Raw genomic sequence first — 24,902 nt, 5'->3', positions numbered from 1 at the left:
TACCATCACTTCTGCCACGTTCTACTCAGGAGAAGTAAGTCACGAGGCATAGTGCACTCTCAAATGGAGGAGAATTGGGCTTCACCTGTTGACAGAAGTCTCCAGTTGTGAACATCTTCTGAAATTATGACACTTTCCACCAAAGGCCACTTCTCCCTTCCTTTTGCCTATTCACTGCCCCAGAAGCTCTGTTTTCCTAAAATCACACACATTTTAAATCACACACATTTTTAAGCCCCTTCCCTATAGTCCATGCTCTACTCCGCCCGGACACTTTTAAAGTATTTTCATCTTCAAGGTTGATTTAGTCTTTTTGAACAAAGTTTTAGATCCTCTGTAGCCCCTTTTGCTAGCTTCCCTTTTCTGTCTTCTCTGCAGTTTTTCTCTGGGTGATTTTGCTCACCACGAAGCAGAGGTGGGGCAGGAGAAGGAAGATTACACACTGCCATCTGGTGATCTTTGTCTTTTCACTTGTTCGATGTTTTGACATTCTCTGTCTTCAAGCTAAGTTAAAAGCATGGTTTCTACATAGATTCCCTTTTTCCTTCCTACTGTTTCGTGTACATGGGGAGGAAATATTAAGAGGCAAGTAGCTAGACTGCCATCGTTGTCTTCAGCTACCTGAAAGTCTCCACAGGATTTTAAAAGATGTTGCTCATAAATGGATACCAGGTTTAAATTTTTAAAAGAAGGAGAAAGAAAAAGAGGAAGGAGGAGAAGACGTTTGGAAAATATCCAAACAAAATCAATATATGTCATCTAACATTTGTGATTATAGCCTCTTTGCTTTGAATTTTTAAGTGCATCATTTAATTTTATCCCCACAAAGTGCTTAGAGGTAAACTCTATTACTATAACCATCTTATAAGTGAGGAAACTGAGGATCAGATGGTTAAATAAGCAGTTTCAAGTTCCTCAGACAGTATATGGTGAAGCTGGGGTTTAAACCCAGGCAGTCTGAACAGGGTGTGTAGACTGTGCACCTATACGCTTGGTGCCTTTTCCCTTGGTTTAGTGCCAGGTGGAAGGTTAAACTGCTACATAAATTATGAGCCCAATTCTTTACATAAATGGCCAAAAGTAAGCACCCTCAAAGGAGGCCAGATTTGTTGGGATTTTGATTGTTTTGCTTACCACTTCTCTTCTGAAACAGCCATCTCTGATTTTGACATCTTCCAGGGGTGTAGAATAGTGCAAAACAATTTTTTTTAAAACCCAGTTGTTAAATATGAAAGATTATATAGTTCTATGCTTTCAATTTTTAAAAAAAGGAAAAGATAAAGTTGTAGGAAATGTTAAGTTTCATGAGTCTGGTATTGTTAATTATTTTTCTAACTAAGAATCTTAGCATGATTTTTTCTTGTTACTTTTTAACATTATGCAGGATGAGGAAGAACTGCTTACTGGGGATGATGCTGAGGACTTCCTATTGGGCTTAGATCACATGGCTGACGATTTTGTAGCAGTCAGACCTGCAGATTATGAAAGCATTCATGATCGGCTGCAGATGGAAAGAGAAATGCTCTTCATACCCAGCAGGCAGACAGGTACTTGCTCTTTTTATTTTCTTGTTCAGTTTAGAAATCATCACTTACCTTGTAATGAAATATGGCTAGTGCATAAGGATGCCTCATCTCCAGATCTGATTCCAGTTTCTAATCTGATTTAACAATCAAGAAGTATCTTCAAACAAACAAACAACAACCACACACAAAAAAATACAGAACATGGAAAAATATCCATTCAACAAACACTTGTTGATAGACTAATGGAAGATACACCAAAGTACTGTGGGAACCCTTTTATCAAATCAGTGATCAGTTACAGGGGCTGAGAGTTTATGAGAACAGCCTTTCTTTCATCTTAAGTTTATCCCCGCCCTTCCCTAAGTCACCATCCCCTGTGTATTTTCTTACTACTCTATGGCGTGATCTTGTAGAGACCTTTGCTTCCTGTTGCTGCCTGTCACTCCCACTACGATCCAATCTCCAAGGCAGCAGGGAACTGGCCTAGATTCCCAGAGTCTCATCTGTGCCTGGCACAAGGAGGCTCTCAGTAAAGATGTGTTCTATGAATGAATAAAGCAGTGAATGAATAAATGAGGTAATGATCACGTTCACTCAAATAAACTTGTTCATTTACAAAGCACGTCCTCATACTTTACCTCATTTAATTCTCCCAGAAGCCCAGTTAAGTAGATTATTATCTCTTTTGTACAGGAGGAGAGAGTTCAAAGAAGTGCCTGGCCCCAATTCACCCAGCTGAAAAGTAATAAAGCTAAAACTTGTCCCTCGTCCTGTGATTTGAATACTACCTTCTTCTCAGTATGCCACACTGATGAGTTACATATTAAATTATTTAGGTATTTTCTTTAAATACCTGATTCTACAACATACTCCTATAAGTGAGCACATTCATCTTTCCCTTGGTTCTGCTTTTAAAAATTAATTTGGAAAATTTGCATTTTCTAAGAACGTAAATGAAATCTCTAGTGATTAATTCACCAAATTGCAGTTTGAGATATTTAGATTGGCCCTAATGTTTTATTTATTTATAAACTATCTAGTCCCTACATATAAAAAGCTTCCTGAGAATGTACAGCCCAGGTTCCTGGAAGATGAAGGCCTTTACACTGGGGTAAGACCAGAGGTGGCACGCACCAATCAGAACATCATGGAGAACAGATTGCTGATGCAGGATCCCGTAAGTGTGCACATTCTGCTCCCAAGTGTGGCCTGGGTGCACTAGACATAGCTTTTATTTTCCTAACAGGGCAGTCATTGCATCCACTGTACTTATTTCCTCTTGAGGTTATCCACAGAAAGTGGTTCAATTTTTTTTTAACTTTCTCTCTCAGTACATTTATTGATCCTCAAATAATATAACTTCTCAACTGCTCAAAATCCATCTTTGCTAGCTGAATCTGTGTTTTTCCTGCTAAACCAGATGCTGGCAACCTTTTCATACTTGACAGAATGTTTAAATTATCCATAGGTAGAATAGTCTCAATTTTGAATTTTATCCTGTGTTTTTTTTTTCTTAAATGTTTAATGAATAGCAAATAAATTTTTCTTAAGCATCCATTTAAGTTCTTTAAAATACTATTTAGGGAGCCAGGATGTATATTTTAAATCAGTTGTGAGAGGTGTTAGTCAAGACTTGATTTCTAATGGAAACAGACTTTTACAGTTCTGTTGGGGGAGGAGGTACATGAAATATATATGTTGACACAGAATTTTCAAGAAACATTGTTTGTGTTGTAAACCATTTTCTGTTCAATTAGAAGAAAATGTTATCATTCCCTCTGCTTCACCTACAGGAAAGAAGATGGTTTGGAGATGACGGTAGGATCCTAGCTCTGCCAAACCCCATCAAGCCATTTCCTTCAAGGCGGCCAGTACTAACACAGGAGCAGAGCATTAAGGCAGAGCTTGAAACACTGTATAAAAAGGTAGACACTCCCCTCTCTCCACTTTTATTACATGAAATTGAAAGTGCTTTGCTTTTTCAATAGCTATGTTTATAACATTCCACTTTAATTTTTTAAAATAATTCACTACCTTACACGTAAAGAACAAACCTCAGGCATATTACGTAAGAGTAAGTATAATTATACTCATTGAATCCCTTCTTAAACAAGGAGTGTGTTTCCTAGCTAGGAATGACTGAGTTTGCATCTTTTTTCACACATCCTGGTTAACTACCCTTATTTTTCTTCTTTTGCCCTCTCTTCTCTCTTGTCATCTCACATTTGCTGCAGGACCACTTCCCATTTGTTGTCTCTTTATTATATAACTAGAGATTTTCTATCCTTGCAAATCCTTTATATCGTATTTTCCTAAGTCTGGTAACCAACTGCCTAATTCCAGCCCTTGCTCTACCATTCACTGGGTGAACTTGGCCGTTTGTCTCTCATGCCTCAATGTCTTCATCTGTAAGGTAGGCACGATAGCAGTGTCTGCTTCCTAGGCTTGCTGTGTAAATTGAATGAGGTAATCCACATAAGTGCCTAAAACAGAGCTTAGTAACTGCTGGCTATCATTACAGTTGCCTGCCCTCATATTTAATTACATTGCTCTTGCTTTCCTGGGTGTATTAATCTGTTATCATGCTGCTGATAAACACCTACCCAAGACTGGGCAATTTACAAAAGAAAGACGTTTAATGGACTTACAGTTCCACATGGCTGGGGAGACCTCACAATCATGGCAAAAGGCAAGGAGGGGCAAGTCACGTCTTATGTGGATGGCGGCAGGTAAAAAGAGAGCTTGTGCAGGGAAACTCCCATATATAAAGCCATCAGATCTTGTGAAACTCATTCACTATCACGAGAACAGTGCAGGAAAGATCCATAATTCAATCACCTCCCACCCACTTCCTCCCATGAAACCTGGGAATTGTGGGAGTTACAATTCAAGATGAGATTTGGGTAGGAACACAGCCAAACCATATCATTTCACCCCTGGCCTCTCCCAAATCTGTCCTCACATTTCAAAACCAGTCATTGCCTTCCCAACAAGTCCCCCAAAGTCTTAACTCATTTCAGCATCAACTTAAAAGTCTACAGTCTAACATCTCATCTGAGACAAGGCAAGTCCCTTCTGCCTAAGAGTCTGTAAAATCAAAGGCAAATTAGTTACTTCCTAGATACAATGGAGGTACAGGCATTGGGTAAATATGTCTCGCATTTGGGTCATGATGCAAGAGGTAGGTTCCCATGGTCTTGGGCAGCTTCACCCCTGTGGCTTTGCAGGGTACAGCCTCCCTCCTGGCTGCTTTCATGAGCTGGTGTTGAGTGTCTGCAGCTTTTCCAGGTACACAGTGCGAGCTGTCAGTGGGTCTACCATTCTGGGGTCTGGAAGACAGTGTCCCTCTTCTCATATCTCCACTAGGCAGTGCCCCAGTAGGAATTCTGTGTGGGGGCTCCAACCCCACATTTCCCTTCTGCACTGCCCTAGCAGAGGTTCTCCATGAGAGCCCTGCCCCTGCAGCAAACTTCTGCCTGGGCATCCAGGCATTTCCATACATCCTCTGAAATCTAGGCAGAGGTTCTCAAACCTCAGTTCTTGACTTCTGTGTACTCGCAGGCTCAACACCATGTGGAAGCTGCCAAGGTTTGGGCTTGCACCCTCCAAAGCCATGGCCCGAGTTGTACCTTGGCTCCTTTTACTCATGGCTAGAACAGCTGGGACACCAGGCATCAAGTCCCTAGACTGCACACAGAATGGGGACCCTGGGCCTCGTCTAAGAAAACGTTTTTTTCTTCCTAGGCCTTCAGGCCTGTGATGGGAGGGGATGCTGTGAAGACCTCTGACATGCCCCAGAGACATTTTCCCCATTGTCTTGGTGATTAACATTCAGCTTCATATTACTTATGCAAATTTTTATAGCTGGTTTGAATTTCTCCTCAGAAAATGGGATTTTCTTTTCTATTACATTGTCAGGCTGCAAATTTTCTGAACTTTTATACTCAGCTTCCCTTATAAAACTGAATGCCTCTTGAATGCTTTGCTGCTTAGAAATGTCTTCTGCCAGATACCCTAAATCATCTCTCTCAAGTTCAGAGTTCCACAAATCTCTAGGGCAGAGGCAAAGTGACACCAGTCTCTTTGCTAAAATATAACAAGTCACCTTTGCTCCAGTTCCCAACAAGTTCCTCATCTCCATGTGAGACCACCTCAGCCTGGATTTCATTGTCCATATCATTATCAGCATTTTGGTCAAAGTCAATCAACAAGTCTCTAGGGAGTTCCAAACTTTCCTGCATTTTCCTATCTTCTTCTGACCCCTCCAAACTGTTCCAACCTCTGTCTGTTACCAATTCCAAAGTTGCTTCCACATTTTTGGGTATATTTTTAGTAGTACCCCACTTCTTGTACCAATTTATTGTATTAGTCCATTTTCATGCTGCTGATAAAGACATACCCGAGCCTGGGCAATTTGCAAAAGAAAGGGGTTTAATGGACTTACAGTTCCACATGGCTGGGGAGGCCTCACAATCATGGTGGAAGACAAGGAGGAGCAAGTCACATCTTACATGGATGGCAGCAGGCAAAGAGAAAGCTTGCGCAGGGAAACTCCTATTTTTAGAACAATCAGATCTCATAAGACTCATTCACCATCACAAGAACAGCCCAGAAAACACCCACCCCCATAATTCAATCACCTCCCACCCAGTTCCTCTCATGACATGAGGGAATTGTGGGAGTTACAATTCAAGATGAGTTTTGGGTAGGGACACAGCCAAACCATATCACTGGAACTGCCTCCTTCAGAAACCTGTATAATTTTAAATTTGTAACATTCAGCACTAATCACGTGAAACAGAATGGGATGGGTATAACAATCATCATTTTTGTCTATGAAGAGGAATGATGAACAGAGAAAACATAGGCCCAGACAGAGACTGAGTACAGTCCTGCTGTCCTACTATCTAATTAGCTTGCAGCTTTGGGCAAGTTCCTTTACCTCTCTGGATATTTTTCCTTAACTGAAAAATAGGAATAATAATCATTTTCTCTCCCTCATGGGGTCATCATGAGTACTGAGATGATATATGAGTATGACCTTTTTGAAAATTATAAATTTCTATAAAATATTATTACAGACAAGTATCAGTGGATGGCTGCTTTATAAAGAAATGTGATCCTGGAAGCAGATTTACAAAACAAGGGTAAAGATAAGTTCCAGTCCATGAGGAATTTATCATCTATTTGGTTACATGACAAAAATACATGATATAATTAGTGATCAAAACAATATCAACTTATGCATTTATTGAATAATCCATCAGTCTGTATCATCATCCACCCATCCATTCCATTAAACACAGATATGATGAACACTGAATTATGGGTTACAGTTAGAAAACAGAAGAGTAATTAATATGGAGGGTACGGCATGAGGGATCCAATGGATCTCATCTGTCTCCTTTTGAAATTCTAAACCAACTTGGAAATACACTGGAGTCAGAGAGGGATCCAGATATCCCTTGCACTAAGGGTAAAACCAGATGGCAGAATGCCACTTGAACCGGAGACCAGATGGTTTCCTGTTCCATTTCTCACGAATTTTGTTCCCCAAGTAGACACAAGCTGAGCGGCTCTGGTGTATTTACCAGGTGGAGTGCCAAGCAGACCATGCAGGCCAGTGAACAACCTCTCCTTGGAGACAGCTAAGACAGGACAGCCAGGGGCCACTGCTTAGCTTTGCAGGTAACCTGGACTAAGGATCTTGGGTTCCAGCTGACTCTCCAGTCAGACATGTCCTTCCTTCTCTCTTGGGAAGCAGCCAGTAGGGCTGGAAGGGCGGGTAGAGAAGGACAGAGGGTTTCCTTTCAATACTTTTGAGAAGCAAAATCTTCCTATCATACGAGCAGAAATAGGAAAGTCAAGAAAGAAGAGTTCTACTGAAAGGGGCTTGTCATAAAGCATCACAGAGCAAAGGAAATTAGAGAAGGAAGAAGTCCAATGGGGCTGACATCTTCCAAGGGCATTTATTGGAGGGCTATGCTTTGAACACAACAAAACATGAAGAAAGTCTTAGACTGCACAAGAAAGAAGCAAAGGGGATTAACTTAAATGGAGGAGATATTATATCTATCTGTTATTCCATAACAGGTCACCTACTAAGTTTATTGTTGAGTTGTATACCTCAGTCTTTTTTTTTTTTTTGAGACGGAGTCTTGCTCTGTCGCCCGGGCTGGAGTGCAGTGGCCGGATCTCAGCTCACTGCAAGCTCCGCCTCCCGGGTTTACGCCATTCTCCTGCCTCAGCCTCCCGAGTAGCTGGGACTACAGGCGCCCACCACCTTGCCCGGCTAGTTTTTTTTTGTATTTTTTAGTAGAGATAGGGTTTCACCGGGTTAGCCAGGATGGTCTCTATCTCCTGACCTCGTGATCCACCCGTCTCAGCCTCCCAAAGTGCTGGGATTACAGGCTTGAGCCACCGCGCCCGGCCTACCTCAGTCTTTTTTAAAAATGTAATTATATAACCTTCCAATTATTCAAAACACAGTGCTTTTCTTTCACAATTAACATTTTTACTGTTTTATTTATTTACTTTAACCTTTTCCTTAATCTATTCAGACTGTCTCTTGCCAAAAACAGTTTTTCCATCATTCCATGAAATAGGCTTGCCTTTAAGAAAAAAAAAATTAAATGCCTACAGCCTCTATTTTCAGTCTTACTTCCAAACAGACCTTCCACCTAGGAGTTTCCGGCATGATGCAAGAGCAAAGAAATAGGTCGGCAGGCAAAGACTGTTTTGCTCTTGTACTGTTAATCCATTTTCTTTCTCCCTCTCTGGCTATGCTGAACGTGACTTAGGGACAAGAACTGGGTTATAGTCTTCTTCTTAACTCATACTTAGCAGTGTGCCTGTCACATAGAAATACCTCAATAAAAGTGCAAATTGAATGTCATTAAAATGACTTTGCTGCGTGTATTAAAATAAATTCCTTTTTTCTATGCCTCTCTCTGATTCAGCTGTCTCTCCTGCAAAATACTAGCTTTTCTTAGGTTCTGGTTTAGTCCTGGCATCCACATAATGGAAAACCAAGTCAGAGTGCCAAATCAAAGTTGGCAATTACAGCTAGGAGCAGGGGCTCACACTTGTCATCCCAAAGCTTTGCGAGGCTAACCTGGGAGGATTGCTTGAGGCCACGAATTTGAGAACAGCCTGGACAACATAGTGAGACCCCCTACCTCTACAAAAAATAAAAAGGTAGCCAGATGTGGTGGCACAGGCCTGTGGTCCCAGCTACTCAAGACGCTCAAGCAGGAGGATCACTAGAGCCCAGGAGTGCAAGGTTGTAGTGAGCTATCATCACACCACTGCACTCCAGCTTGGTTGACAGAGTGAGACCTTGTCTCTAAAAAATACATGCATACATACATACATAGAAGGAAAAATGTTAAGAAAATAAAAGTCGGCATTTCCTTGGGCCCTTAACAGAGCCTTGATGAATTTACGCCTCAGAGTGCTTGGGTCTGATGCTAACCTCACCCAGCAGGATCAACCAGCACTGATCACCCATTTGAGTCAAGCCCAGTTGTTCTTTGGTTAGGAATACTACGCTATTGACTCAAATGATGGATTGTGCACCCTCCCATTAGAGAATTTAAGAGTTTTATTTAGAAGGGAGTTGGTATTCAGCCCTGCTTTTTTGAACTTTTGTTTTAATTACAGAGGGGGAAAGAAGTTTTTAAAAGTGAAATATTCTGTTCCTAATATTGTCTCAATATTAGGATGTTCTTAAATTGAGATGAGACAATTAAAGATAGAAAAATGCAAAAAGGAATTAGCTGTCATGCAAAGAAAAACTGTTAAACATCAAATAAGAAAGAATACAATTTAACACATCTTAAGAAGTAATTAGTGCAAAAGTAAAAAATTAAAATGCTAGATAGCACATTGCAGGTAAAACATAAACAATATAAAATACAGTTTGCCTAATCACGATAGCAAAGTAGGGTTAAAGTTGTTGAACAGCAGGCCCGGCGCAGTGGCTCACACCTGTAATCCCAGCACTTTGGGAGGCTGAGGTGGGCAGATCACCTGAGATCAGGAGTTCAAGACCAGCCTGGCCAACATGGTGAAACTCCGTCTGTACTAAAAATACAAAAATTAGGCGGGGTGGTGGGTGGGTGTAATCTCAGCTACTCAGAAGCCTGAGGCAGGAGATTGCTTGAACCTGGAAGGCAAAGGTTGCAGTGAGCAGAGAACATGCCTTCGCACTCCAGCCTGGGTGATAAGAGCAAAACTCCATCTCAAAAAAAACAAAAGTTGTTGAAAAGCAGTACAAACATCCCTCTTCTTTCTCTCCTTCCTTTGTCCTTCCTTCCTTCCTTCCCTTTTTATTACTTCCATCTCTAACTAAAAGTCTACTATATTCTTAGCTGTGCTAAATTCTGGGAATACAGAGGGAGCAAGCTTAGCTTGGCCATAGAGAGACTTTGTGCCTTGGCTGGAAAGACAGAAATGGAAACAAGTGTTAAAGCCCCCGCAACGTGTAGGAGCCCCCCTTTTTCAGAACTGCATACCCACTGGAGGACTGTGTCATGATTCAAAGCTCCTGCAGAAGTACCACTAGATAAAAGTGTCACTTTCCCATCATTATTCTCACCAGTTTTTCACCAAAGCATTGTTAATCTCCTGCATTCTAAGCACTGCATGACACAGGATTCTCTTGGTTGCACATGACAGAAACCCATTGCAAACTAGCTTAAGCAAAGAGGGAACTTAGTGGCTCAAAAAACTGGAAAGCATCTGGGAATAAATCATAAAATGAAGGAGGACCTTTAGGAAACAAGATCTCAGGGGCTAGGACCAGGGATTTGATGCCAGCAGGCCTCTCTTCCACCTCTTTTCTCTGGTTCATCTTGAATACTGGTGGGCCTCATTCTCTGCAATTGCACGCAGGACAGAAGTCTCTACATATTAGGAGATGTGTCCTTTGATAGCCTAAGCTTAACAACTCCAGAAGGAAAGAATCATATTTCTCCCCACGGTTCACATTTTCAATACCAAAAAATAAACTCTAGTCAGTGGCAAGTGGATCATTATGCATTAACCTCATGTCCAGGAAACATGGCATGTTTCCAGAAGATGGGAAATGAGAAGGCTTCCCAGGGAAGACCAGAATAATAATTCTAGAATCTACTGCAGGCTCTGAGGTGGACCCAGACTTTGTTGCTATTATTTTCTCAGGGCAAATGTAGAAACTTGCACTGTAAACTTACCAATGATTATTAATTTTCTGTACATTTTTGTTGTTGTTGTTTTGAGACAGAGCCTTGCTCTGTTGCCCAGGTTGGAGCACAGTGGCGTAATCTCGGCTCACTGCAACCTCCGCCTCCTGGGTTCAAGCAATTCTCTGCCTCAGTCTCCCGAGTAGCTGGGATTACAGGCATCGGCCCCCACATCCAGCTAACTTTTGTATTTTTAGTAGAGACAGGGTTTCACCATCTTGGCCAGGCTGGTCTTGAACTCCTGACCTCGTAAACCACCCGCCTTGGCCTCCCAAAGGGCTGAGATTACAGGTGTGAGCCACTGCACCTGGTCTTCGGTACAATTTTTAATTTTTTTTCTCCTTTGGTATGCATCTCTGCACATGCTGAGAACATCAATAGATAATCCATACTCATCAACTCTTAGAGTTTCGGTTTTCAGTTGAAGACTAAAAAATCAAATGAATTTTAAAGTTAAAATATACTCTAAATATTATCCCTCCTTGGGAGTAATTGTTGCTACTGTGTTTATGATAGTTGTCAATAAATAAGAAAGGAAAACAGATGCAACAAAAAAAAGGACAAGGAACTAGGTGTCTTTCTCCCTAATAGGAAGAGAGTTGGGGTCTTGTGATCCGGTTAGCCCAATGACTACTAAGTGTCCTGAAACACCATTATACTTGGTTGAGCTGAGCCTAAGGCCGAGACCACTAGCAGGTTTTGGAACTTAGGCTAATGCAGATTTGTGGCAGGAGGTGCAAAGTACAGGTGACTTAAGTTACATTACAAGTAAATAGAACCACTCTACCCTTGTTACTTACTCATACCAAGAAGCGTATGAGAGCCACACCCTGAGTGATCTCATAACTCTGGAACCCCATAGGTAAGAGGCAAGGCAAGGCAAGAATGAGCAACTGCAAAGCAATTAGAGAGGAATTTTCCATTATGTCTGTGGTTTGAAGTCTAGTTGTACACATATTTGTGAGGTGGAAATTTTTCATTAATCCAGGTAATCTGGATTATAAAAGAGTGGTCACATGGAGATTAAAAGCTTCTAATATTAATGCAGTTTATAATTGAATACTTTTACCTGAATGAAAGAGAAAAAAAAAAGTGGCCGTTCATTGTTGCAATCTGAAGTGTAGGTATATTAATGACCAGATCTGATCTCTTAAAGGCCACCCAGGGCTTTCATAAGATGCAAAAGACCAGTGGAAGCTGATCCGTGTCCCAGTGGTTTTTCCTCCTATAAATTCAAGTGAAGATTCTTGAAAGGAATTGTTGCTACTGCGTTCATAATAGTTCTCAATATATAAGAAAGGGAACAGATACGACAAAGAGACAAGGAACTAGAGGTCTTTCTCTCTACTAGTATGGGAGTTGTGGTCTTTTGAGCAGTCTAGCCCAGTGGCTGCAACAAGTCCTGGAAGCTTTTTTACTTGGTTGGGCTAAGCAAAAAGCAGAGACCACCAGCAATTATTGTAATGTGGGCTAATGCAGATTTGGGAAATACAGCATATTCCAGAAAGTACTACAGTATAGTTAATTCATCCTGATTTGAGCCTAAAATATTGGTAAACACATTCCAGTTTTACAAGGGCCTTTTTAAAATAAAACAATTTGTTCAAATCTTATAAGATTTTAATGCTGGAATCCCCTCTTCTGGGCTGGGCTTCCCTACCTCCCTCTGCACATCCCAGACTTCATGCTTTTAGATCCCTTCTAAATTGATTGCTGCTTGAAGACAGGCTCTACCACACTGTACACATCCATTAATCTTTGTTGAGTAAATGAGATGATGCATGTGAAATGCCTGATGATACCTAGTGATCTACAAAATGCTAATTTAATCTTTTTCCTTAGCCTCCTATTTCTACATATGAAAAATTAGAGGCCCAGAGATGTATAGTGACTTGCCCGAGGTCTCAGAGCAAGTTCAAGGTAGAGCCAGGCCTAGAATCCAAGTCTCATAGCCCAGATCTAGCATCTTAACATAATACCATGCAAAATAATTAAATGAAGAGTTGCTGAACATGTTACCCATAATTTAGGGAAGATAAAAGCTTCCATTCTGATCAGAATTTTTACAATTTTCCTTTAAGCTCATGATTTGTAAATAATTTACTTATGCCACATTATCATTTAAAATGATAAATACATTATCATTTTCTAGATAAATAGCTCATCTCTGCAAAAAGGAGGATCAAGTGATGTCTCAACCACCGTATCCTTACTGTAGTCAGTCTTTATAATGAGAAAAAATAAAACCACAAAATCCAAGATGTCTCCTCTCCACCCTTGAGCTCCCACCCATAGTAGCTGTAGTAATCAAAGTAAATATTTTGAAGATTTTATGGAAGAAAAGCAAAGAGGTGTATCTGATACATTATATAGCAAATGATCCAAGAAATTCCTGTTGGATACTTCTGTTTTGTTTTCTACACGCTTGGCTCAGCTACACAGCCCCCACTCGTATTTTGCAAACCAATATCTCTCCTCCCGATGAAGACTCAGTGGAGCATGATGCCAGTTAGGTAAATATCTCTTGCTGCTGTCTACAAAATGAAGCCTTCTCCACATGTTTTAAAATGTAAATACATGGGGTATGCCCGGGATCCAAATAATGATCGATTTGAACTAGAATCTATGCTCCTCCCGTTCAAAGAATTTCAAGGTCACCAGCTACAAAACCCAAGATTCCAAGAAACAAAATAGTCTGCATGAAAAGGATTAGAACTACAACTTGGGCGAGTAATAAAACCTAAAAGACTTAAGAAAGCAAGATTGAAATGGTTTCTTTTCTAACTCCCAGTCTTTCATTTTGCTGTTCAACTATTCAAAAAAGAGCTGGCCTCTAAAACCTGAAAATAGGTAATCAAGCATTTTTCACCTGACTTGTCCAGGATAGAAGGTATTTTGCATCTAACTGTTTTCCCATTGTGGATTAGAGAATCATTATCTAGTAAGTGCTTTAACTATGTTCTGTCTACACTCTTCTCTCCTTGGCAGGCAGTCAAGTATGTTCACAGTAGTCAGCATATGATCAGATCTGGAGACCCTCCTGGAAATTTCCAACTGGACATTGATATTTCGGGGTTAATCTTCACTCATCATCCCTGTTTTAGCCGAGAGCATGTTTTGGCAGCCAAGCTGGCCCAGTTATATGACCAGTACCTTGCAAGACACCAGAGAAACAAGGCAAAATTTCTTACTGATAAGGTACATGTGATTTCTTCCATAATGATTGTCAATGGTGTTGGTTCTTCCAATGAGCCCAAACAATGAAAATTCCTAACAGCAAAATGTTCATGCCCCTCTTTCACATATTTCCTCTGTCTAGGATGTGTGATGCATTATCCAGCTAGAGACAAAGGGAAAGACAGAGTTGGTATACATGTAATGTGTACAAATTTATTGGCATACACTTGCCCTAAACAGAAGGCTTTCTGTAAACACTACAGCACCCACCAGAAGTTGGTGTTAGGTGGAAGATATGTGGTTATTACTTGCTTACGTGAGCTCAGAACTTGAAACCATTGGTGGCGTGAGAATATCTATCGTTAGAAACATTCTCATCTTTATATTTATTATCCCATAGTATGGCACTTAAACACAAGTCAGTTGTTTCAACTGATGGTCAAAGGAATGGCTATGCATTTGGATTTATTCCCAGTGTGACACTATCCCATGGGATTTTTGTGGGTAATTTTGACTATAGGCAATTTTAGTCTCATGCCCTGACTTTAAAACCTTACTGCCCAAAGAAGAGATAACTTCACAATATCTCATTTTACGAGTCTGTAATTTTATAGTTTCTTTGTATCACAAGAATATCATCATATGTTCTGGACCCAGGCAAACCCACTGTTAGCTTTGGAAGAAAACTTGGTTCTAAGATACACACATAAAAATAATATTTTCATGAGCAGCTTGATTATCTGGGCTATGGAACAAGGATGGACATACACTATTCTTTACTAATCCAGTTTCTTCAAGAACAGATGAAACAGTTCTCCGTCATAATTCATTTATGTGAAAGTCTGGAGACAGCTGGATGCTTGAACATCCATTCACAGACTGCTGGCACCATTTTGCCCAGGATAAGTGGGTGGGTCCACTTGCACTGCAGTAGGGAATACAGTGTAACTCAAAACTTGTATCCATATCTTTTTAAGCTCCAAGCTCTAAGAAATGCTGTTCAGACTGGTGTTGATCCAGAAAAACCTCATTCGTCTCTTGATACCATCCAAAAAACCATCAATGAGTATAAATCTGAAATTCGGTGAGTAAAGTTTGTTAAGTGTAACTACTTTTTTCCCCCTATTAGATGTGCACTTGTTAGAGTTTATTTTTCCAGGTACTTTTTCTGAATGCAATGAATACATGTGAAATTATGCCAAATAAAACAATGAAATACATCTATCATATTAACACAGTATTTGAAGTCCAGTAATGTGAATGAGGATGAGGGAAATGGTCACTCTGCAGGTGTAAGGGAAAACTGCTACAGCTACTACTTTAGAGAGCAGCTTGGCCCTAGCTCAAAGGAGTGTTGAGTGTTGAAGAGGCTCATCAGTTTGGACCCAGCAATTCTGATTCAGATACAAGATGTTCTTTAAGGAGCTATGTGTGCATATGTACATGGGGACATGTGCAAAGATATGCACAGCATCATTCAAAAGTAAGACAGCCTGGGCACGGTGGCTCATGCCTGTAATCCCAGCACTTTGGGAGGCCAAGGTGAGAGGACAGTTTGAAGCCAGTAGTTTGAGACTAGCCTGTACAAAAAAATTTTAAATATTAGCTGAGTATAGTAGTACATGCATGTAGTCCCAACTACTCGAAGGCTGAGGAAGGAGGATCACTTGAGCCCAAGAGTTTGAGGCTGCAGTGAGCTAGGATGGCACCACTGCACTCCAGCCTGGGTGACAGAGTGAGATCTTGACAAAAAAAAAAGAAGCCACTAGAAATAACCCAGTAGCAGAGTAAACCCATCTTGGTATAGGCTTACAGTGAATTTCTGTACCACAGTTAAAATGACTGAATCAGATCTGCAGGTATCAACATGAATCATGCAACTTGTTTCTTTATACAATGCATCTTAGACATTTTCCTGCCACAGTGCATGTAGATTTACATCATGGTTTAAAGCCTGGCATTATGTAGATTTATTGTAGTTTGTATAATTCTCAACTGATATGTATTTGCATTTCTATTCTGTTTTTTATTATTTAAATTCTACTGTAATTAAAATGCCTAAATATTATATTTGTATGAGTACTTCCACAGAACAAATCCTTAGAACAGGAAATAATAAATGAAGGCATTTCAATGTATACTTTTCTTTTTACAGTCTAGCTATGAGTTGGAAATTCTTCCAGCAAAGTAGAAATTAGTGAAGTTTGTAACCTATAATTGCAAAAGTGTGGAGTATATTTTTAAATAAAAATTATTTTTTATATTAAAAGGAAAACATATTGCAATCTCCTTGTGAGAACAATTTTTGTTTTGGTATACATTAAGAAAAAAGTGACAAAAAGCTATTCTGAAAGCAAATGTGATTTTATATGGAACTGTATTTATTAGTCACTATTTGAAAAACACCAGAACTGTGTGTGAGATCTAGAGACAATACCCAGCGGAGTCATGGACAGCAGACCTGTTACAATAATTCTGTGCCCCTGGAGATGAAAGCTTTTGAGATTTAGCATTTCTGACCCAGTAAAAGAGACTTCCATCCTTTGCTGACTTTTCACTAGGTGGTAAAACAATTTCTAAGAAGATGATCTATTGCTGGATGTTTCATCACATGGATCCATTTCCTCAAGCCCCCTGGGATCTGATCAGCCACCCCCAAGGACTCCCCACCTCAAGCATCTGCTGAGCCCTCCACTGGTTGCAGTTAACCCGGGCCAGCACCATAAAGCATTTTCCATTTTATTTTCCATAGCGGCATCATGACTACATTCCTTGTCCTCCGAACGGGAACCAGGATATAGAAGGAAGAAAATGTGAATGGTCATGCAACATAGGAACATTTTACTTAACCTCTCTGTAGGGTCTTTGCCCTCAGATGTGCTCAGTCTTGAACACATAAAAATTCTATGACCCCAAGTCCCCATCCAGCTACCATTTTATCTCTATATTTCCTTTCACGGCCAAACACCAGGTAAACATTTGCTATTCATACTATCTCCACTCTCTCCCATTTCCAACCTATCCTGTCTCATTCCTGTGCCCACCTTTCCTCTGAAGCAAATCTTGCCACAGCCCCTGGGGACCTCCACCTAGGAAAGTGGAATGGAAGTCTCGGCCTGCTCAGTGCTTGAACGCAGACACCATCCCCACACATTGCCTGTCAGGACATCCTGCATCTCCATACACCACCCTCTCCTGGGTGTCCTCGTCCCTCTCCAGCCATTTGTCCTTCTCATCATTCTTTGACCATCATTCTCCTCTGTCCAACTTATACATGTTCTGAGTCTCAGGTGTTAATGTTGTTTTCTTTTTAACCCTGTTTAAAATTGCATTTTCTCCTGAAATGAATCCACTTTTTGGCTTTAAACATCATCCAGATGCCAGTGGCTCCCAAAGTTTCATCTCTGAGCAGGAGTCCACTGCACGGTCTAGACTCCATCTACATCAGGTTTCAGAAAACTGTTACCAACTCCCTAATCAAAATTGCCTTTCCCTCTTCCTCCCCAGCTCTGGTCACAAATTTTAATTAAATATTATTTTGTAATTTTCTGCTTCTTTAATTCGTATGCAAATTTTTCTTGCTAAGAGCTCTTTTTAGCATTTCTGGGAAACTATTATTTTTAGGTACTAAAAAAGAAAGTAGAAAATATATCAGAAAGCCTGAAGGTGTCACGTAACTAGTAAAATAATTTTATATTGTGGTTTTTAAAACTGAAGCAGGGGTGATAACAGCTAAAGGCATAGGAGACGAACTGATCACCTGATGGTGACAGATAACATTTGTGGGCCTCTTGCTTGGTATCGGGCAAGGTTCTAAGCAATTATGCGGATTATCTCATTAACTCCTCCCAACAATCCAGTGTGGTCAACTCCTACCATACCCATTTTACAGATGTGAGCCGGCAAAGGGAAATAGCTTATCCAATCCAGCTGGTAAATAGTAGAGCTGAGATTCATACCTGGGTAGTCTGGTTGCAACAACTGCACCTTTAACCACAATGTTTTACTGCTCCTCAAAGAGAATGTTTCTTATTCTAGTTTGTTGCTTTTTTGCTTTTCTAGGGGCTTCCCAGAGTCCCAGATCTTGACTACCTAACTACTATCATTTTCTGCCATCTTCCTTTTCTACAGCTACCAGTTGATCTTAGAAACCTAGACCCCCTTATTTCTCTGTACCACTAAGTCATCACACATACAACCTCCAGACTTAGGCCTGCCTTCTGGAGGTCATGAGGTGCTAATTTGTGAAATGCTACATCCTTGGTTTCTCATGATACTTTCTTAGACAAACCTCACACTGATATCATTTATGTATGTGTTCGTCTCCTGAGCTAAACTATAAACTCCCTGAGGACGGAGACATCTTCTGTCTCTTAGACACTTCTAAATTCCCTGGAATGACTCATGGCACTTGTTCAAAAATTTAACAATTGTCTCATTATGCAATAAAATGCATTTGGGATCTAAATATAGCTATCATTTATAAAGAGAACTTAAAGTAAGGTATTAAATAAAATAAAGAGGAAAGAATTTTCAAATGATGCCTCTTCAGATCAAACCAAAAATATTGGTAATCTAGTGAATATTGAAAATCTCCAAGGCATGCAATAACAATACTTCCTCTCCTCAGTGTGGAACTTGTGATTTGTGTTAACACAGAAAGACTTTAAATGTATTTGTTGCTAACTAGGACAGCAGTGTACTTTGCTATGTTTATAATAATTTAGTCCATGAGAACTGCCTTTATTTTCTTACCTTCAAAGGTGACCATTTGTTGAAGGATGCATAGTTTTAATACGAATTTTTTAAGTACTTAATTAAAGTCAGATCTGCCTAAAGAGAACAAAATCAAGTAAACCTCTCAAAACAGGTTGACATCCTATTGTCTTTACATTTGCATTTGTATTTAGTTTTCTGTACTTATTTCAAAATATGGTAGCTATCAAATTGAAAATGCAATCACTGTAGCATTATTAATTTCTTTTGGAAACAAACACACCTAACTTTTTAATATATACTCATGTGTTATTATATGTTGCAGACAAACGAGAAAATTCCGTGATGCTGAACAAGAAAAAGATCGAACATTGCTTAAGACCATCATAAAAGTTTGGAAAGAGATGAAATCCCTTCGAGAGTTCCAGAGATTTACAAATACTCCCTTGAAACTTGTTTTGAGAAAGTAGGCTTTTTTGAAAAATTATTTTATTGGGATATATCACACATCAAGAAAAATGTATAAAACTTGGATACAGTTTTAAAAGTAATTACAGATAAATATGCATATAACCACTTCCCAGGTTAAGAAATAGAACATTTCGTACCTGAGCAGCCCCTCCCAAATAGCATCCTCCTCAATCCCCAAAATAACAACTACCTGGACTTTTGTGATCATTGTTTTCTTGTCTTTATAGTTTTGCCAACTATGTGCAATCCCTAAGAATATATAGTTTAATATTGCCTGTATTTGACTTCTACATACCTGAAAGTATGTTGTGTGTATTCTTTAGTGAATACATACATGTTTCTTTTCTTCAGTACTGTGTTTGTGAGATTCATCTACTTGACAGCACATGGCTGTAGTTAGATTTCTTTGCTTTATAATACTTCATTATACAAATATAGCCAAACTTGTCCATTTCCGTTGATGGGCATTTGAGTTTATTCCATTTTTCAACTGTTACAGGAACCACTTCTGTAGGCATTTTTGTACTTGTCTTTTAGGGTACCTGTGCCCAAGATTTCATTTCAACTTTACATTGCTGATTCCAAACATATTCCAGAAGTTGTGCTGATTCATGCCTTCACGGGGCTTCTCGTAGGTCCATATCACCCATATCATGCCAATTACTTGGTGGTGTTAACTAACATTTTGCCGACCTGCTGACATGTTTTAATTTATATTTTCCTGACTACTCATTGAAGGTGAGCATTTTTTTGTACATGCACTGACTATCTGGATTTCCACTTTTGTGAGGTGTCTTTTCAAGACTTTGGTCACTTTTTGGACTGGATTATTTATCTTGTTATCTTTTTTGGTAATTTGGAGGCATTCTGCATACAACATGGGAATTTGTTAGTAGTGTGTATTGCCGATATCCTCTCCTACTCGTTAGTTGTCTTTTTACTCTCTTTTTGTTGCTTTTTGATGGATAGAAATTCTTAACTTTAAAAAGATAAAATACATTCATTTTTTCTTTTACTGTTGGTGCTTTTTGTGTGCTTCTTAAGAAATTCTTCCCCTGAGTCATGTAGATATTCTATGATATTGTCTCCTATAACCTTTATAGTTTTAGCTTTCACATTTCATCTTTAATTCATTTGGAATTGACCTTCATTTGTGGTGTGGAGAAAGTAAGCTTTGATAATATTTCTGCTACCTAATTCACTAGACTTTTATATATGCTTAAGAGTACAGTTTATCACAACACAACCATGTTCTATGTGTTAATGCAAGAGCATCTATGCTGCTGCTGTTGGTCCCTTTCTGATTGTTTCACATGGATAAGTGTTGTGCCTATATACTCACACAAATAGTAACAAATCTGGGCAGTTATCTGACATATTGCTTTGAAAACAGCCATAGTACAGCCAAAGATAGCTGCAAATTGTGATTTTTCTTTGGCTGTAATTACAAAATCGAGAAAAAAAAAAAAGGTAGTTTTCAGGACAAGTATAAGACTGTGTGATCTTTGAGACTGGAGACCTTGTTGTCGTTGTATATCTGGTTTCTGCCAGAGCACCTGCCGCTTAGTATCTGCTCAGTTAATGTTGGTTAACAATAGTAACAAATTTAGGCAGTTATCTGACATATTGCTTTGAAAACAGCCATATTTCAGCCAAAGATAGCTGCAAATTGTGATTTTTCTTTAGCTGTAATTATAAAATTGAAAAAAGAAGTTAGTTTTCAGGACAAGTGTTTAAGACTGTGTGCTCTTTGAGAGCAGGGGCCCTATTGGTATTGTGTATCTAGTCCCGACCAGAGCAACTGCCACTTAGTATCTGCTCAGTTAATATTGGTTGACAAATTCAAATATGCTACCTCACAAAATAATGGCTGTCTCCTAGAAATTGCAGTGTTTGTGCTTTCAAATTCTATCTCCTAGGCTGAGCCTCCCACAGAAGCAGTACAGAAATCCTTGCCAGATTATTTTCTCTCTCCCTCCCTCCCATCATCCCTGCTGCTAACTCTCCCTCCATCCCTCCCCTCCTTCTTTTTGAGTTTATAGGGTAAACTAAATTACAGGCATTTTACCCATGAGGTCATAACACTCCTTCCCCTGATAAGTAGCTATCTTCCAAAACCCTTTTCTCACATTCTTGATTCATCTAGCCACCTTATGAGAAAGCATAGTTTTTCCGCTCCACCCCACACACACAGAATATTCAAGTTTATTCATGCTTTTGAATAGCAATGAGAAAAGTGAACAGTTTTCTGTATATCAGAGATGGGACATAATTTGGAGGCCAAATTCTCCCTGATGTTTATAAATTTTGGGTACCACTGTGCATCCAAAGTGGTTTATTTGTTAGTCATCCTAGAGAGCTGTAAGAGCTTGTGCTTGGGGGACTATAAACTGCTTAAACTCCAGGAAACATATGTCCATAAGCAAATATTTGTCATCTCTATGCACTTGTCTAGGTTTTTGTAAAATGGATTACGAAGCTTAACTGCTTTGGGGAAAATAGTGCAGTCAGTATTCGGCACCATCTCCAAAGTGCTGGGTGGGATGGATGCAGTCACCGCACATTTGCCGCCGCCCACCAGGAGATCCATGCTGTTCATCAACATGTTAAGGGCTCTGAAAAGATGACCAGCAAGGAACCTTTCACACTTATTTAATCCAGCATTGATATGGACACAATATCTTTTCCTGATGGGACATCTCACAGAACTAATGTCCTACAGAACACACTGTGGAAAACAGTGGTTTGAACGGGGCTGATCTCCTGGTGGAGTGTAAGCAAAATCATCAGAGAAAAACCCAAATCCTCCATCCAAAGTCAAAAAAGTGGTTTCACCATCATTCTCAGCAAACTGTCACAAGGACAGAAAACCAAACACTACACGTTCTCACTCATAGGTGGGAACTAAACAATGAGATCACTTGGACACAGGGCGTGGAACATCACACACCGGGGCCTGTCGGCAGGTGAGGGGCTGAGGGAGGGACAGCATTAAGAGAAATACCTAATGTAAATGACGAGTTGATGGGTGCAGCAACCCAGCATGGCACATGTATACCTATGTATCAAACCTGCACGTTGTGCACATGTACCCTAGAACTTCAAGTATAATTTTAAAAAATTAAAATTTTTAAAAAGTGGTTTCAGGGACTCAGTAGCAACAAAATGAAGCAGTTCCTCAGAGACTTGAAGAAGTAATAAAATAACTAATGAAATTTCCACCACTATCAGTTGAGAACTTACAGGCCCCGTGTCAGCACACCACACAGATCATTTAACGCAGAGAGGCATGGCTGCTTAGTGTTCAGCGGGTTGGGCTCATATTCAGCCCTTCCACTCACCAGCTGTGTGTTCTTGGGTAACTCACTTAACTTCTATGAGCCTCTGTCACCTCATGTATAAGAGGTGGATAATAACATCTGCCTCACAGGATTGTGAGTTTACATGTGTGATATTTTTAGAAGAGGAACTGGCACATGGCAAGTCCAATATAAGTATTTGCTGTTATTATTGCTCTCTTAATTTCCAGAAATAACCAAGGGACTACAAATTATTTTAAAGGGAAAAAGTTGACCAGAAAACAGACGAAGAAGCATATGAAGCAGAAATTCAAGCTGAAATAAGTGAACTGTTGGAAGAGCATACGGAGGAGTACGCACAGAAGATGGAAGAGTACAGAACGTCGTTACACCAGTGGAAGGCCTGGAGGAAAGCGCAAGTGTGTAAACAAACACTCAGCCTGGAATAGGGCTGGCCAGGAAGGGTCTGGGAGGACAGCCTCCAGCACAGGAGTGGGGAAACCAGACTGGCAGACTAGGGTATCCTGTGGCTCCCTCTGTCTCTTCCCCTGTCCCCTGGCTAAGGGATAAAAGGATGAATGAATTGACTGGCTAATGCATTCGCTTAAAAAGCCACCCAGCTGGCCGGGCGCGGTGGCTCAAGCCTGTAATCCCAGCACTTTGGGAGGCCGAGACGGGTGGATCACGAGGTCAGGAGATAGAGACCATCCTGATCTACACGGTGAAACCCCGTCTCTACTAAAAAATACAAAAAACTAGCCGGGCGAGATGGCGGGCGCCTGTAGTCCCAGCTACTCGGGAGGCTGAGGCAGGAGAATGGCGTAAACCTGGGAGGCGGAGCTTGCAGTGAGCCAAGATCGCGCCACTGCACTCCAGCCTGGGCGACAGAGCAAGACTCCGTCTCAAAAAAAAAAAAGCCACCCAGCTGATTGATACCAGAGCCAGCTTTGTCCATAGAGAATGCTATGGTAGCACTCTGTAACTATTTAAGTAATAATGTAGAAATCACTAATGCTTGTGTCCAGCACTGTGCTGAGTATCTTACATGCATTATTCCATTAAATGTAGGGATTGATGCTTTGGAGTTTCCTTCAGAAAATTATATAACTTTATGGACATGACCCTACAAAACTGAGTCCAAGGGCAACAAATAATAGATCAGGTGGACCTGCAATGCTCATTGTGCTTACACGCCTTATTTTAATATTTCAAGATGTGTCCTTAGCCTTGAAAACCAAAATTAATTATCACATGAATACTTACCATTTTTTAAGCTCTTTCTAGGGACTAGGCTATATGATAAATGCTTTTTAGGCATTTCAACAGTCTCATTTCAACAGCCCTGGGAGATATTTCCTGGGCTCCATTCTGTAGATGAAAAAACTGAGGCACAGAGAGGTCAGGTGGCTTAGTGACCTGCCTGATTACACACATCTGGTTGAAATGGGGCTGGGGTTTGCATCCAGGTCCATCTGGCTCTGAAGACTGTGCTCTTAAATGAAATTCCAAAATTCCTGTTTGATGTCATGTTGCCTCAAACCCAACAGAGGGCCAAGAAGAAGAAAAGGAAACAAGCAGCAGAAGATCATCCCGATGATGAGATTGAGGAGCCGCATCCTGAGGAGGACCTTGTGAAGCCCACCCCTCCGGAGCCCACTAATCGGGCAGTGATAGAGCAGGAGGTGAGGGAGAGAGCAGCCCAGAACAGGAGGAGGCCTTGGGAGCCCACGCTGGTTCCAGAGCTAAGCCTGGCGGGAAGTGTAACACCCAGTGATCAGTGCCCCAGGTGAGTGGATGCTCTGACCATAAATGAGACTGACATCTGATACACATGTTCACATGGGCACATGCACACTATGGGGAGTGTACACTTACTGACCTACTTTAGCATCAGGAGAATCATCAACTCTGAATGAATATTAGGTTGAACCACATGAAATTGCTGGCATTTGCCCACTTTAGGTGATTTCATTGATTCACCTACCTCATGCATCTGCACTGGCTACTCAGGAGCACACTGGAAAGCTCCCTGTAGGAGAAGCATCCCAGTTGCAAATCTCTGCCTGCTCTTCACAGTGGCTGGCTGTGTGGCTTTTGATTTGAGTCCCTTATCTGTAACCTCAATGAGTCTTCAGTCCACAGGTAGCATGTCCCACCTTTCTGGCAGAGGCATGGATGCCTCTCCTTGCCCCTTCCTTGATTTCAGCTGCTCCAAGGATCAGCTTGTCTCCTTGAAGACCCCCCAAAACATTGTAGGTGTGCCCTATAGCTTGTATTTAAGTCAGACCATCTGAAGCATACCCTCCAGATTTGATAAAAATACATGTCTAGTAATTCTTACTTGAGAAACATCACTTGATTTATATACATTTGTATATATAATACATCCATAAACATACATTTATAAGTTCATCTTCTTTTTTAAAATTATAACATAATAAAAATATTTTTATATTTCCTATTTATTCTTTCCTTCACTGTATAGCCAT

At 40.3% G+C, this 24,902-nt stretch overlaps 1 protein-coding gene across 2 annotated transcripts in view; it reads left to right on the top strand.

Moving 5' to 3' along the window:
- CC2D2A (coiled-coil and C2 domain containing 2A) overlaps positions 1-24,902 on the top strand; it is a 136,235-nt gene that overhangs the window by 48,813 nt on the left and 62,520 nt on the right. For both annotated transcript variants that reach the window (XM_011948833.1, XM_011948834.1), the window contains 8 exons: positions 1,385-1,547; positions 2,567-2,703; positions 3,320-3,451; positions 13,739-13,948; positions 14,905-15,011; positions 18,969-19,109; positions 22,676-22,832; positions 23,961-24,199. In XM_011948833.1, the coding sequence (XP_011804223.1) occupies positions 1,385-1,547; positions 2,567-2,703; positions 3,320-3,451; positions 13,739-13,948; positions 14,905-15,011; positions 18,969-19,109; positions 22,676-22,832; positions 23,961-24,199 (1,286 nt within the window). The remainder of the gene's footprint in view (positions 1-1,384; positions 1,548-2,566; positions 2,704-3,319; positions 3,452-13,738; positions 13,949-14,904; positions 15,012-18,968; positions 19,110-22,675; positions 22,833-23,960; positions 24,200-24,902) is intronic.

This window comes from Colobus angolensis, unplaced genomic scaffold, assembly GCF_000951035.1.
Source record: "Colobus angolensis palliatus isolate OR3802 unplaced genomic scaffold, Cang.pa_1.0 Scaffold284, whole genome shotgun sequence".
In the NCBI taxonomy this organism is placed as follows: Eukaryota; Metazoa; Chordata; class Mammalia; order Primates; family Cercopithecidae; genus Colobus; species Colobus angolensis.
Note: the sequence above shows the minus strand (reverse complement) of the source record. Positions and strands in the feature narration are given on the sequence as shown.